General features: G+C 34.0%; 1 protein-coding gene across 1 annotated transcript; it reads right to left on the reverse strand.

Moving 5' to 3' along the window:
* Positions 1-3,217: 3,217 nt before the first annotated feature.
* On the reverse strand, positions 3,218-3,899 carry LOC111465134 (stigma-specific STIG1-like protein 3). Its single transcript, XM_023109440.1, has one exon. The coding sequence runs from the start codon at positions 3,804-3,806 to the stop codon at positions 3,360-3,362; it is 447 nt and encodes a 148-aa protein (XP_022965208.1). The 5' UTR covers positions 3,807-3,899; the 3' UTR covers positions 3,218-3,359.
* Positions 3,900-15,915: the final 12,016 nt, after the last annotated feature.

The raw sequence follows: 15,915 nt of genomic DNA on the forward strand, positions 1-15,915 counted from the left end.
CGTGACATATCCGGTGTCACTGTCGTGTTCTCCCTCTCGTTGTCGTCCTTTGAGTTATCCTCACACGTTTCCTTGTCGGACTAAGTTCACCGGAAAACTTCAAATAGTTTCTCTCTCTTGGTTTTCCTCTCCCTTCTTTACACCTGGGTGGTTTTAGCAAATATTCTTACTGTAGTAAATAATGTCATGGTATCATAACTCTTTTGGTTTAGAAGCCCCAAATCCTTCATTTTCAAGGCTTCTCAATCCTTACTCATCTTCTTCTCCACCAAATTTCTGAATAGTTTCTCTCTCTTGATTTTCCTCTCTCCCTCTTCTTAGCTAATTGATATTCATTGATATTCTCATTGATATTCATATCCTTATAGGATACAAGCTAACCACTAATGCTTACCAATGAGAATAATATAAAATAATTAAATATTGAGAAGAAAATAAAATAATAGTAAATTAAATCATAAATAAAAAATATTAAGATATAATATTTAAGATATATTCCATAAATAATATATACTCTAAATATTATATTTCAACGACTTTTTTTGGTGGCCTCGAGGTGTTCTACCGCAAAAGGAAGGGGTGGTGATTCAAATCCTTCGACCACTTATTCAATTACAAATCCATAAATCAACCACACAAAAAATACCCATAAAATCCACAAAAATTTCCTAAATTTCAAATCCAAATCCGAGGACTTACCGGTAGACTCATGTCCAATAACTCGTGGCTTTGAACACGAATAATGATTTGAGTTGATCCATGATGAAATCATGAAAAAAAAAATAAAAAAATAATTGACCTTTAGAACTCTCTCGATGACTCACATAAGGCTCAAATAATAAAGAATAAATAGGAATATTAACTAAATTTTTTTTTCTTTTTTTTTTTTTGGAGATGAGAGATTAATAATGAAACATTGGGACATAAATTATGAGCAACGGGGCATTGCTTTTTGCTTCACCTTATATTAAGGTAAAATACATGTGAAAAGGAGCATATTTTAAGGGGAAATGCATGTGATTTGGTGCAAATTTCAATGGAGAACTTAGCTAATAAACGCATTTATGTGTGTGTATGTTGCTTTTAGTGTACGTTTTAACATTTATTTTTTTTCTTAAAGCAACTCTTTCTTTGGTGTAAACAGAATATGGACGCCTTTGGACTTTGGCTTTTGCTTGTCATACAAATTAGGCTTACCATTTTAGTACAATTTGAACCTATGAATGGATGAATTAATGGTTCTTCCTTACATGTTAATTAAAAAATTAGCTACTTATTGCCTATAACTTGGCCTAGTGACACAAATTTATAGGATACATTTCCCAAAAACTTACCCTTAAAAATATAATACGATACATAAATTTGTATCTATAAACTTAGAAAGATCTTGATATGAAATATTTGAATTATGTTTAATTTTTTTGTTTTGTTCAATTCAAACATAGTTCAGCGGATAATTCGTCCAACCAGTTTCAGTTTATTTTTTACATATTTCTTATGGGTTTTTTCTTTTTCCCTTAATGAAGCTTCTTTGATGTATTTTGTTGATGCTTTGCTAAGTTCCATTGTTAGCTTCACTCCTCGTCGTAATAATTTATTTTTCAACATTAATATGATATTTCAAATATTTTGTAATAATTCATGTCTAGGATTGGACCATGTTATATATTTTTCGCTTCTAAGAGTAAAAACTATCTCTGTATCTTTAGAGTTGTTTCAAGTATTACTCGTTTAACTATGGAGTTCCTATGATTGAGCAACCAAAATGAAGGTATGCCTTATTGGTATACACGTAGTAATTTTCAATTCTTTTAAACCTTCTTTAACCATCATATTTTCAGGATCGCTCTCATTTGAATATGATCTGAGCTCGTTCATTTACTTCTAATTTATTGAACTAGCTAAATTTTGAAACTTAGTGTTAAATTAATTTTGTATTATTATTTTAGAAATTAAAATGTAAAAGATAATAGGAAATAAATTCAATTTAAAAATAGAAATAATTAATACACAATTTATTGTGAAAGAGTTTCTTTTCCTTTCCCTTTTTCTATTTTTGGGTACAAAATTATTAAAAACAATCTTACTTCGTGAGCTCTATTATTTGGATCTCTAAAACTTCTATAAATCCATATTTAATAATTAAAGTAATGGGTTGAGTAGAGATCCAAATATAAAGAATGAACTTAAAGTATATAATATATGTTCTTGGTGTTGATTTCAAGATAAAAAACTTTGGTAAAATATAAATAATGAAAAGAAAATATTTTAAAATTTTAAAAAATTCATTAGGATCCCAAAAATAAAACCGTGTAAAACTGTAAATTTGACTTCAAAATGTATCGAAGCTTTGGGTAGTAAAAAAAAAGTGGGACGCTGGCCGCGGGCTCTACCTCGTTATCTTACTATTCTCTCTGTTAGGACCCTCTTCGACAAAACTAGTATGCAGGTTTTTTTTTTCCAACTAATGAAAGCGGTAGGACAAGTGAAACGAGATTTATCAGGCTTAAGGTAAAGGGTATGTCGGCATTTAAGTGTGAGGTAGTGGCAGCTATTGTCAAAATGTATCGAAGCTTTGGGTAGTAAAAAAGTGGGACATTGCCCACTTGGCGGGCTCTAGCTCGTTATCGTACTATTCTCTCTATTAGGGCCCTTTCGACAAAACTAGCATACGGGTTTTTTTTTTTCCAACTAATGAAAGTGGTAGGACTAGTGAAATGAGATTTGTCAGGCTTAAGGAAAATGGTATGTCGGCATTTAAGTGTGAGGTAGTGGCAGCTGTTGGATGGTGAAAGTTCCACATCGACTAAGTTTAGGGATGACCCTGATACGATGTTAGACGAACACGACTCTCCACAATGATATGATATTGTCCACTTTGAGCATAAGCTCTCATGGGTTTGTTTTGAGTTTCCTCAAAAGGCCTCCTACCAATGGAGTTAGACAATATCATACCATTGTAGAGAGTCGTGTTCGTCTAACAACAACCACTGACAATCTCACGAGAATAAAAAATTTATGTAACTTTAAACAGATAAATTGCGGTAACACTCAAATGAGAAAAAAATTTGTATATATACTTAGGAGCCCGAGTTACAAATAAATCTTCTCCTAATCAACAAAATAAAATTAAAAAAAAAAAAAAAAAAAAAAAGGGCCATTGGCACAAAATGTAGTTCTTCATAAAATTCTTTATATAACAACAATCAATTCTACCAATTGTTTTTAACAGATCCACAATAATTTATGTGACTCTTTTTTATTGTATTTCAAATTTTTTCAAATTCTCTTTTTGAAACAAGAAAGTTCAAGATGATTAGATGATCCATTGAAATAATGAATAATAGAAGAATTGAATATCATGCATACTCGCACATGCCGTATACACAAAACTTCCCCGGCTTGCAGCGGTTGTTGCATTGCCCGCAATGCCGCTTGTCATACGCCACATCAACGCACTGCCCTCGACAACACTCCCCCGTGTACTTACATTTCTTCTTGCATCCTCCGCAATTGTGCTTGTCATGCATCACATCCACGCACTTGTTGTTGCAACATTCCCACCCTTTTCCATGCATTTTCTCGCACATCTTCTTGTTCTTGTGGCAATGGCTCGCTGCTCTAGGATTCTTCACCTCCTCGGCTAGAAAACGACTCAAGCTTCTCGATGGCAACAATGTCGTCGTCGAACCTTCGACGTCACCCGGTGTTGTTGTCTCTTTTGACTTTTCGAAGGTCTTTAGGGTGATAGTGATGGATAGAGCCATGGTTATAGCTATTACGAGCATTACTTTCTTAACTTCCATGGCTTCTCCCGTGGAAGTTGTAAAGAGAGGAGCGCGTGTATGTCGATTCAAATCTTTGAAATTGGATTTTTTTCAGAGAGAGAGAGAAGGGTAGGAAGGTAGGGGCGGGGAGCTTTGATGTATATAGTAGGACTAATCCGAGAAAGATGGTGTAAAAGGAAATGGCAAAGAGTGTAGTTGAATTCTAGGTCAATAGCTCACAAAGCTTGTATCTTACATCATTTTAATTAATCAATGTGATGTGGGTTAAAAAGTCAAAGGGGTAAATCAGGGATTTTAAGAAATATAGTGTCGCCATGAAGGAGCTGGCATGAGGAAATTAAGGTATGCTGCTAGATTAAGCAAAGGTTAGGGGTTTGCAATGCAAAAAGGCTCAAAATTGAAGCAAAAGAGATGGCTTTAATTTAATGTAGTTGTGTATTTTCTTAGAACCAAAACATTTATTTAAATATAAGTCTCTAAAGGGCATGAAATAAGCAAAGATAGCTTGGAAAATGGGAGGTCTGAATGCAAAGTTTTAATCGTTTTTCAAGTTGACTAACTCTCACGAATCGTATGGGAACACGTATGGCATTCGACATTATACACATTATTTTTATTTTCCAAAGTTTATATATCTTACGAACAAGTTAATATTAGATTTAGTATGTAGTTTAGTCCATATAATGTTTAGTTAGTTTTTTAATTTCTGTCTATCAAAGATATTTAGCCTCGAATTATAATTTAAAGTTTGTATCATATTCTACCCTTTATTATAAGCAAATATCTTGTATAATTGGGGATATTTAGCCTTTCACTATGATTTACCGTAGGTATCTTATTTGACTATTTATTAAAGACAAATATCTAGATATTTGACTTTCATTACGGCTTATCATAGATATTATATTTGTCTTTTTATTATAGTAAAATATCTTGTAGTAAAGAACTTTCACCGTCATTTTAAGTGTGGTGGTTTTTGCAAATATGATCACTTCCTTTACTTTTAAAATATTAATACTCGAATGAAATCCATATGCTTAAACAAGTTTAAAATTTGGAGGGGAAGATGTTTTGGTTCAGCAAAGGAGAGCGTCATGTAAGTGATATTGCAAGTTTAAAAATTTATTAAGTAATCTACTAAAGTATAAATGAATTATTAGGCTAATTATAAGTATGAACTTAGTTTTCTAGAATAATCATAATATACTAAACCAACTATAAAAGGAAGTAGAGAGTTGACCTCCACGGTAAAAGGAAGATCTCTCACTTTCTTTTTATCATCTCACTTGAACGATTCAAATTCGAATCTAGTCGGAGAATACATTTTTTGTCACTCATGGTTGACATTTTGGTTGATCCCACTTGAGTCTATCATCTCACTTCAACGGTTCGAATTCTAATCCAGTTGGAGAATACACTTTTTAACCGCTCATAACCGACATTTTGGTTGATCCCACTTCGGCCTACTTGGGTCTATCATCTCACTTAAACGGCTCGAATTTGACAGCTCATAGTTGACATTTTGGTTGATCCCACTTGGGTCTATCAACTCACTTCAACGGTTCGAAAATACACTTTTTAACCGCTCATGACCGACATTTTGGTTGATCCCACTTCGGTTTATCATTTCACTTGAACGGTTCGAATTCGAATCCAGTCAAAGAATACGCCTTTTGACTAATCCAGTCAGAGAATACACTTTTTGACCGCTCATGACCGACATTTTGGTTGATCCCACTTCGGTTTATCATCTCACTTGAACAATTCGAATTCGAATCCAGTCAAAGAATACACTTTTTGACCGCTCATGGCTGACATTTTGGTTGATTCCATTTGGGTCTAATACACTTTTTGACCGCTCATGACTAGCATTTTGGTTGATCCCACTTCGATTTATCATCTCACTTGAACGGTTCTAATTCGAATCCAGTAAGAGAATACACTTTTTGACCACTCGTGGTTGACATTTTGGTTGATCCCATTTGGGTCTGATACGCTTGAACCCTTTCCTCCTAGTTTCAATTCTTCGAAAGTAAGGTTAGTATGACTACCTTTTAGCTAGTTTAAATTTTTAGTAGTTTAAAATATTTATACATAATTAGACTTAGACATTTAAATTATTATGAGTAAGTTTATGTTACGATTATTGATTTCTGTTTATTTAGAGTTGTTACCGTCATCATAATGTAATCATTTTGTGCGGAAGTAAGCGAATAAACTTTATCATAAAACATAAACTTCATCTTAAAATACTGTCATGGATTTACGTGTTCGAAAACATCATTAAAATGACACATTGAAATACTAAAGGAAATTACCTTAAAATTAAAATTAAGAACATCTTTATCCTGACCAAAGTCTAAGCAAATAAATACAATTACCTTATGCATGTGACATGATCTCAAATTGTGACGTCGACGTCAGCCGTACAAAGATGTCTTGCCTTTATCTGAAAAATAGGAGTAGCACATGTCTTGGACATTTTAAGAAATACTTAGTAGGTGACCGCCCCTATCGGGGTTAAATGCAAACACATACAATTGTATGAGTGGGACCTATCATAGCAGTCTATTTTCCTACGGTGGCTATCCTAAAGGAGCAATTGGATGTGTACTTAATTTTCCTACACATGGTCCACACATGCGAGTATAAACCCACTAGCCAGTTCGCACACCTCATGGGCCCCTTTTTGGTCGAACGAGTATTCTCTAGTAGCTGTTGATGTCGAACACTCATTGAAATAGCAACCATCATGGTAGCATTATGGTAAACATAATGATTGTTTTCCTGCCTCGTAGTATACGCGTCCATACTATCGTGAAAGAGAAGGGGTATCCCCGCATGAACATACAATAATGCATGAGATCCCAACATTTTTCCATTTTCATTATCATATACTACAACCCTGCTAGCGTATTTCTTCATATCATTTCATTTTTGTCATGTCCTTTTACCATATCTTCCATGCGTTCATTGGAGTTGTATTTCATGTCAATTCGTCATTTTGCATGTCAATCCTATCATATATCATTCTTGTTGCACATATGTCATATCATAACATATCATTTATCATAACAGCCACATAACATAACCCGAGCATGCCTTAAACATATAATATCATCATAACATATCAATTTATCATATACAATATAACATGTAAGTAACATCTCATATACATATCCTCTAATGTATTATAATAATCTCAACTATTAAGTTCCCTCTTCTTTTGAAACAAGGAGTTTTCTACCCATTGACTTCTCTCTCTCCTTATTCCAAATCAGCCATCAATTTTGACTAAATTAAAGTTATTTAAAAAGCAGCTTGGGGTATGCTATTAAATTCAATTTTCTTCTTTTAATATTTCTCTCTCTTCTTCTAATATTATAGTTTTTACACCATTCTTCAATTTTATTATTTTATTACTTATTTGCCATTAAATTTTTATATAATTTTACTACAAATGGTGACTAAATAAATTCATAAAATTAGTATATTATTTATAATATATTTATTGATGAGTGAAAAGTAAATTAAAATTATTTTAATAACGTGACTTAATAAAAATAAATAATTATAATTAATCCTCTAATGATTGATGGTACCTTTCACAATTATGAAATTCTCTTATAACATTTTGATGTAACATTAAACGTAATTATTTAATTTTTATAAATCTTATTCACAGACATCTTATTTTTATATATCCCGTCCAAAACTTCCATTAAAGCAATCTTAAGGAGTTGTTTGGTTGAAAGTTTTGGCTATAATGTTTGAAAAAAGAACGTATGAAATCAAATATTGAAAAAAAGAAGGTATGTTCAACCATTTTATTATATTATTTAATTTTAGATAATTAACTTTTTGTTAAAATAATTTTTAATAAATAAGTAATTCATTTATTTAATTATTTTTTTTCAAAATAAATTTAATATATACATTTAAAATTTTTACTATTTATTTATTATAATTAAATAATTAATTATGTAATTTTGTAAACTTAATTAATTTAGTTTATTAAAAATAAAATAAATTAAGATATGAAATGTTATCAAACTTTTATATAAATAAATAATATTTATTTAGTTCTCATAATTATTTATAACCATTTTATTAGTTAATTTTAGATAATATATTTAATTGTTGTTAGTTAATTTATTTTTAATAAATCAAATTATTAAAATGATTTTATAACTTTCATTATATTATAAATATTATGTCTTTATTTTCAAGTTTATTAAGCCGTCAATATTAATGATTATTCTCCCAAGAAGATTTAAAATGAAAAATAATAATAAGCCTAAGTTATGAGAATTTTTTTTTAATTCATATTAGAAAAAAAATTGGAGATAAATAAATAATTGGAGAAAGAAACTAGACAAATAGAGGGAAAAAAAACTCCTTTTGCACCAGTTTAAAAATTGCAAAAAACAATGTTTTTGATGCATTAGAAAATCATTTTAAAAAATTCACTTTAAAGGTTGTCGTAGACTTAAATATAAAAGTAATGAAAATATGATAAAATTTCACGAGATTTAAAAAGATACAACACCGTGAAATGATAACCCATGAAAACATAAATTACACTGATGTCCCGAGTCGACACTCCTCTATGACAGCGCAACTCTTGAGCACTCTCCAACCTCGACTTGTTCCTATATTTACCAAGAACAAAAAAGGAGAAACATATGAGTATACTCAATAAGCAATTTACTTGAAGGCCTTCATCACATCTAATTTCGGTTTCCATGGATTTTTCTCTAGGTTTAAGAAGGTTCGAACCTAAACCTACAACTCTCTAAGCTTCTATGTAGGTCCCGGAGTTCTTGGAACAACCATCCTGAGTCAACTACTTATATAGTCAAATTTCTACCCGCAATAGAACTACTCACCTTAACATCTACCTTTGTAGTTTCAAGTCTTTTTCAATACCCATGTATGGGATTGCAGCATCAACCTTGTCTCATTTCTACGATCAATAAAAACATTTGTCTTCTGATAACTACATGTGTAGTCCCAAACCTCTCTTTAGGACCGGTTTAACGATATTGGGACGTTTGCCTTGTTCCATCTCTACACTCAATAGAAACATTCACCTTTAAATTATTTTGATTTCTTGGGATTTTCTAAGCATTTTTCTCTTCTACACAAATTTGAAATTAGACCTCTAAGACCCTCAATAAAATTCTAAAAATTTAAGCTTTCAAGACAAAATTGAGAAATTAATCCTCATTGGGGATGAGTGTTACACAATCACATGCAATTACGGTTCATGATAGAATATATCTTTTCGTTCCTATTCCTTGGACTCTACTTTCTTTTTCAAGTAGGTTTATATGTGTAATACTTATCTATACACGATTCATGCACACGTGCATAACCCACTAGGTGGGCTCATATATGTATGTATCCCTAGGCTTGACTATAGGTTAATGCATGCTTATACTGTCTGTGATGAACGAAAAGAAAGGAAGGTGTACCATATTATGGGTACACATTCATACAAAAACATGCAAGAGAACTATCTCGTGTTGTGACATAGAACATGCATGAGATCCCTATTTTCAAATCATAGTACATAGTTATGATGCTCGTCATACTTCCATATTTTTCATGACATTACCTTCCTATGAGATACGCATATGTGTACATGACATATCGTTCATTTTTAACATACACGGTTGATCAAATGTTCATAAGGCAATACATGAACATAGTGTCACAACATACATAGATTACATAGTGGGAGTACATACATCATAGAAAGCTCATAAACATAACATCATATAAGCAATCAAACATAGATGGGCCACATGGTACATGTTATTCATGTAACATCCAATTCATCTATCTAACCTAGCCCAAAGACATTCTAACAATAAGACCACTTACCATAAGTCTAAGCCAAGGTCACTAATTGTAACGACCCTAAATTTCCACATATCTAAAGTCGCCACTAACGTCTCATGCTCATCTCTAATGCAGAATATAAATCTAAGACTGCTCATCTTTATGAGCGGAAAAATTTAAAGCTTCAAAATATGTTTAAACATTAGAAAACACTGTCGGTCTTACGTGTTTCAAACATCATGCTGGAGTTCAAAAAGATAAAAACAATTACAAATTAAATAATTTAAATGAATGAAATGCAAACGCCCTATCCTAACCAAGACTAGAAATTTTAAATATGCAACTCTCCTATGCACGCGCCACAGTCTCTGATCACGATGCCACCGTCAACCGTACATGGGAGCCTTGCCTTTAGCTGAAAAACAATATGGCACACGACCTAAGTATTTTGAAGAAATACTTAGTAAGTGACCCCACTATAGGGGCCATGCTAATGCAAACACATGCAATCATGAATTAGAGACCTATCTCTAATCATCTTAGGGGTGGCCTCTAGTCTCGGACAAATTGGATGTGTAGTACTTCCCTACACACGACTCACACGTGCGAGTGCGAATCCTCAGGGCGCTCGCACATCCCCTGGACCCTCTGGTCAAAGTAATCTGTAGCGACGACCGAAGGTCAGCGGAACCCCATAGTGTCATGCACCTCATGAACACCCCCATCTGTGTGCATTCGCACCTGTGCGCATTCACGCTCATCATATGGTGGAAGTAGCCTTATGCTTATGAACATATAATATGCATGAGGTCCCTCTAAATACATCATAATGTCTCTTCAGACACAACCCTCTAGTCTCATCTTGATATGAACCAAAAGACATCAATCATACAATATACTTCAATGAAGATGTGAAGAAAAGGTTGTCAAAATTATCAAAAGATATTTCAATTCATGCCACATTGAAGAATAATGAAGTTTGATTGTTATAAATTTTGGGTGGGTTACAATTTAGAGTTATTGTATTTCATTTATGTATTTTAAGACTTTATTTACTATAGGTTACAATTACATAATGGTTAATTATGGTCATTAAGTATCAATGTTACAACTCTTGGAATGACTTTAGTAGTTTCATTTTGAGGCTATATAAAGCCATGTATGTTGTATGTGTAAGGGACTTGGAAAAATATAGTAAAAAGAAGCATTTGTGCTCTTCTTTAGCCAATGGCTAAGTTTCTTTGCAATTCTATGTAGTTTAGGTTGCATGTAGAATCATTCAAGCTCGACATGATCAATCTTGCTTGTGGAGTGATTCGAATCTCATGGAAGTGTTCTTGCCTTGAGATATTTGATCAACAAGAATCATTCAAGCTAGACATGATCGATCTTGCTTGTGGAGTGATTCGAATCTCAAACAATGTTCTTGCCTTGAGATATTCGATCAACAAGGTAATCCGAATCTTACTCCCCTTGTAGTGGTTCCTTTTCTTATCATCTGGTATCAGAGCTTAAGGCTCAAGATCGGATATATGTTTCCTTTGCATTTCTTTTCAATTTGTTTTTATCTTTTTAGTTTTTAATCGACCCAAAATAAAAAAAAACAAATCTGGGCTCTACTAGAAAATTTGAGAGGTGAGGATGAGAGATTCATTTGTGTAAATGAGTGCAAACAGAGTGGCCTAAAATTCCTTGAGTGTATACACGTGAGAGAGTGTTATGAGGTCCTTTGTATTTCCATAACTTATTTTTTGCAGCAAAGTTTCACAAATAGATTCGAGGACGAATCCTCTTGAAGAAGTGGAGAATGATATGAACCAAAAGACATCAATCATACAATATACTTCAATGAAGATGTGAAGAAAAGGTTGTCAAAATTATCAAAAGATATTTCAATTCATGCCACATTGAAGAATAATGAAGTTTGATTGTTATAAATTTTGGGTGGGTTACAATTTAGAGTTATTGTATTTCATTTATGTATTTTAAGACTTTATTTACTATAGGTTACAATTACATAATGGTTAATTATGGTCATTAAGTATCAATGTTACAACTCTTGGAATGACTTTAGTAGTTTCATTTTGAGGCTATATAAAGCCATGTATGTTGTATGTGTAAGGGACTTGGAAAAATATAGTAAAAAGAAGCATTTGTGCTCTTCTTTAGCCAATGGCTAAGTTTCTTTGCAATTCTATGTAGTTTAGGTTGCATGTAGAATCATTCAAGCTCGACATGATCAATCTTGCTTGTGGAGTGATTCGAATCTCATGGAAGTGTTCTTGCCTTGAGATATTTGATCAACAAGAATCATTCAAGCTAGACATGATCGATCTTGCTTGTGGAGTGATTCGAATCTCAAACAATGTTCTTGCCTTGAGATATTCGATCAACAAGGTAATCCGAATCTTACTCCCCTTGTAGTGGTTCCTTTTCTTATCACATCTCTTTGTTACTCTAGGTAATACATACTCGTGGATATTTATATTAATATCATTTTCATGCTCTTAGGGTTGTGTCCTATGTTGATCTAACAACATGATGCAATATGGCACTCATCATCATATAGCATGCTCAATATGGAAAACAACATCATATTAAGGTAAACGTCATGCAATCATCATACTCATCATATTGCCACAAAATGCATCAAACATATCAAGTACGTCATTCATCAAAATATATATATACTGCACACATCATCAAGTATCGTAACCCACACATCATCATAACTCATATACCGCATCGTACGAGATAGTTCATACATCATCATAACTCATACAATTTTTAGCCTATCCTATAGTAAGGTCACTTACTTGGTTCGCCTTGGCCGAAGTACTTCCTAAATAGCTAAATGTAAGCTCCCGTTCCGTGAGAGCTGCTTCCTACGTTGCCGAGGTTTGTTTCCTATCACACCTTCACCATTTTCTGTTAGTATTTCACAATTAATTTACCAATAATTCAAATAATTTGAAATACGGCTCTAAAACGGCCTCGAATACCTTAATCGGGACCGAAAACCGATTCGAGAGGGTTGAAACAGTGGAAACCGAGCTGAAAACAGGTGAGTCGAGCCGAGCAGCCGCCGGAGGAGCCACTGGAGCGTCACCGGAGGACACCCGAGCCGTTTGCGCCGAGCCGAGCCGAGGGACCGCCTGCGCCGCTGTGTGACACGTGGCAGAATCAGAGGGAGCCATGTCGTGCGGTAGCGTCGGGTCGAATCGCGGGTCGCAGTCTGGTTCGGGTCGTGGTCTGGGTCTCGGGCTGCGGAAGGCTACTGGGCCAAGACTAATCGTTGGGCCTCGGCTTACTGGGTTGGGCCACAAGTGTTTGGGTTGCAGGCCGGCTCGATTGGACCGTGGGTCTGGTCTCGGGTTGGTTCAACTGAACCGTAGCTTCTCGGCTGGTTTGAGGTTTGGGCCACTGTAGATGGGTTGGGCCGAAGGCAGAGGCCGAGGGAAAGAATGGGCTGGCTCTCTCAGGTTTTGGGTTCGGGTTGACCCGGATCCGTGGATCTCGTCTTCCTTACCCGACTTCGGCCGATTTTCTGGCGAGTTTTCTCTCTCCTTCCCGCGGCATTTCCGTTGCCGACGTCGATCTTCTTTCTTCCTTTTCCTCTTTATTTGTCGTCCTTCTTTCTTTTCTGGGAGTTTTTCGGCCTAAAAGCTCCTAAAACCATAGATCTAAGAATGATTAGGAAAACCCAATTTTTCGACCTCGGTTCCTAAAACCATAGATCTACCCTGATGTTCATTGGCTCAAACTTGTCGAGATCTGAGTGATGTTCCATAACATCATAATTAGAATATCTCTAAGGAATTAAATCATTTAAATCCCTTAATTAGTCCAAATGGAAAATTGGTCAAGAAAGGTAAAGAACAACCTTTTAGAAAAATTTTGGATTTGTTTAGAAAAATAATATTAAAATATTTAAAAATGGCCAAATTACCAAATTGTCCTTAGAGAATACAATAATTACGAAAATGCCCTTACTGACCAGAAAATAAAATGCCCTTCTGCACAAAATCCATTGTATCTCAAAATCACCCTTTTGGATCTCCTCTAAATTGGACTCAATCTAGAAGGTTAACGGCTTATCCTATCCAATGATTATAATTTAAAACAAAGGTCAACAAGGCTCTAATCAAGGATGAAATTATAGCAATTCTCGACATTCCAATGGCGGTGGATCATCCCCTATAAATTATGAACCATGGGCGGGAGGAAGAACCAAGTATTATCAAGTCCTCAAGCGAGAGTTATAAGTCTTTCATTTCTAGATATCGTGTTCTCTGGTTTACCTCAAATTCAAGAGCTTATCGTCCATCATTTCTCTCCTAACTTGATTCTACACCTTGTAAATAAGATTACCCACAAGTTTGGTGAAGAAGGGAAGCGCCGAAAACTCATTCCCCCAATCTTATCTACCATTTAAGAAGTTTGAAATTCAATCTGAGGCTACAGGCGTATTTACGAAGCAAACCTATCTCAATCAATTTCTGGACATTCAAGGATCATTTTTGTAAAAAACCACGAATAGAATTAACCCCAAGAACGTGAGTAAGCAAAGGAATTCAATATCTTGTAAGAATTGGGGTAAAACTTGAATCCTAATTTATAGTCCATAATACTCAAAATTGAGGATTCAACTCGATTTAGGGGACTAAATTAAGTTTATTTGATGAAGGAGTCGAGGACTAATTCGCCCCTAATTGAGTTGCCCAAAAGCAATCCAATCCTTCGTTAGAGATCTCAAAATTAGCCGCAACCACACCAAGTCATCCCTTCAAATTCATTCCTCTAGCTTAAATGAAGTATAAGGAAGATTTTTGGTGAAGGAAGCGTGGTTTAAGAGTGCCTAGATAGCCCTGCCTAATAATGAAACTCTTTGGGTTTGCTCCAGCTAAATATCAAGTTTTCTCTCAACTTACGACGCTCATAACTTGCGTTATTATCAACTGATCATTTGTGAATATATATAATAAAATGATGTAAAATTCACAAAAATAAGTGCAAGTATACATTATCACAAGTAGCCAGTAATAAGTAAATTATCGATTCCACTCCGAACCTGTATTTTTTTTTTTTAGCTGAAAATTAAGTGATTTTAAATTAATGGGGTTGTGATTTTAAACTGACTAAACAAAACTAATGCAAACTATCACTACTGTCGAAAAATAGAAAGCAATGAGAAAATCAACAAGGTTCGATTCGGAGAGATTAAAGAAATAAGTTAGAAACTCTTCTATTACCTATGGTATCTTGCAATGGAACTAGAGTTTTAAGAGAATTTCATTGCTCTCTCTCATTCTTACGATTAAGAGAACAACTATGTATCTAAAGTAGCTAATTAAACACACATGTAAATTATCAACAACTCTTTAATAAACTAAAATTACACCATCAATATACTTAAACTACATAAAACTCTCTCGTCTCTCTTATAAAGTTTAGCTCTCCATACAAACTGAATTAAACAGAGAAATCCACATCTCAATCATATAAAATTGATAGAACAAAAAGAGATAAAAGAATTATAGAGTTGTCGAATTTTGTTGTTGTTCTTCAATGAAAGTTCTCTTCTGTTGAGCTTTCACGTCCACCTCTTTGCTCTAATCAATCCTTCTTGATATTCTTTTCCTTTTGATGTCACCACGGTCTATTCCGATTTTTGCTTTCCAAATGTGGCTCTTTTCTCTTTTTAGGAATTCTTTTCCTTTTATATTGTTTCTTTCTTCTTATTTAGGCTAAGAAAGGATAAAATCTTTGTAAATACCCAAAATTTTCTACTTAATTTAAGGTCTGTACCATAAACATTGAATGCGGAAGACTTCATTTAAATTTCATAAAACATAGCCTTTAACTTAAAACACAGCCATGGACTTACGTGTTTCGAGAACATCTTTAAAACGACACAACAAAAGATCTAAAATAAAATAAATAAGCGTTTAAGTTTGAAACATCCTATTCTTGCCTAAGTATAAGAAAATAAATACCACTATTCTATGCATGTGCCATGATCTCGAGTTGCGATGCCGTCGTCAGCCATATAGGAATGTCTTGCCTTAACCTGAAAAATATAGTAGCACATGGCTGGAGTATTTAAACAAATACTCAGTAAGTGACCCCACTATTGGGTTAAATGCAACAATCACATGCAATGAAATGATGAGACCTATCTTTCCTTTCATTTCGGTGTAATCCTAACGAGTAATCATGGACATGTACCACACACAGCCCATACGTGCGAGTATGGGCTCACCAGCTAGTTCGCACACCG

The sequence above is a fragment of the Cucurbita maxima genome, unplaced genomic scaffold, assembly GCF_002738345.1.
Source record: "Cucurbita maxima cultivar Rimu unplaced genomic scaffold, Cmax_1.0 Cma_Scf00028, whole genome shotgun sequence".
Lineage (NCBI taxonomy): Eukaryota > Viridiplantae > Streptophyta > Magnoliopsida > Cucurbitales > Cucurbitaceae > Cucurbita > Cucurbita maxima.

Coding starts and splice junctions, on each gene's coding strand:
- LOC111465134 (XM_023109440.1), bottom strand. CDS start 3,806: ATGGAAGTTAAGAAAGTAATGCTCGTAATAGCTATAACCATGGCTCTA.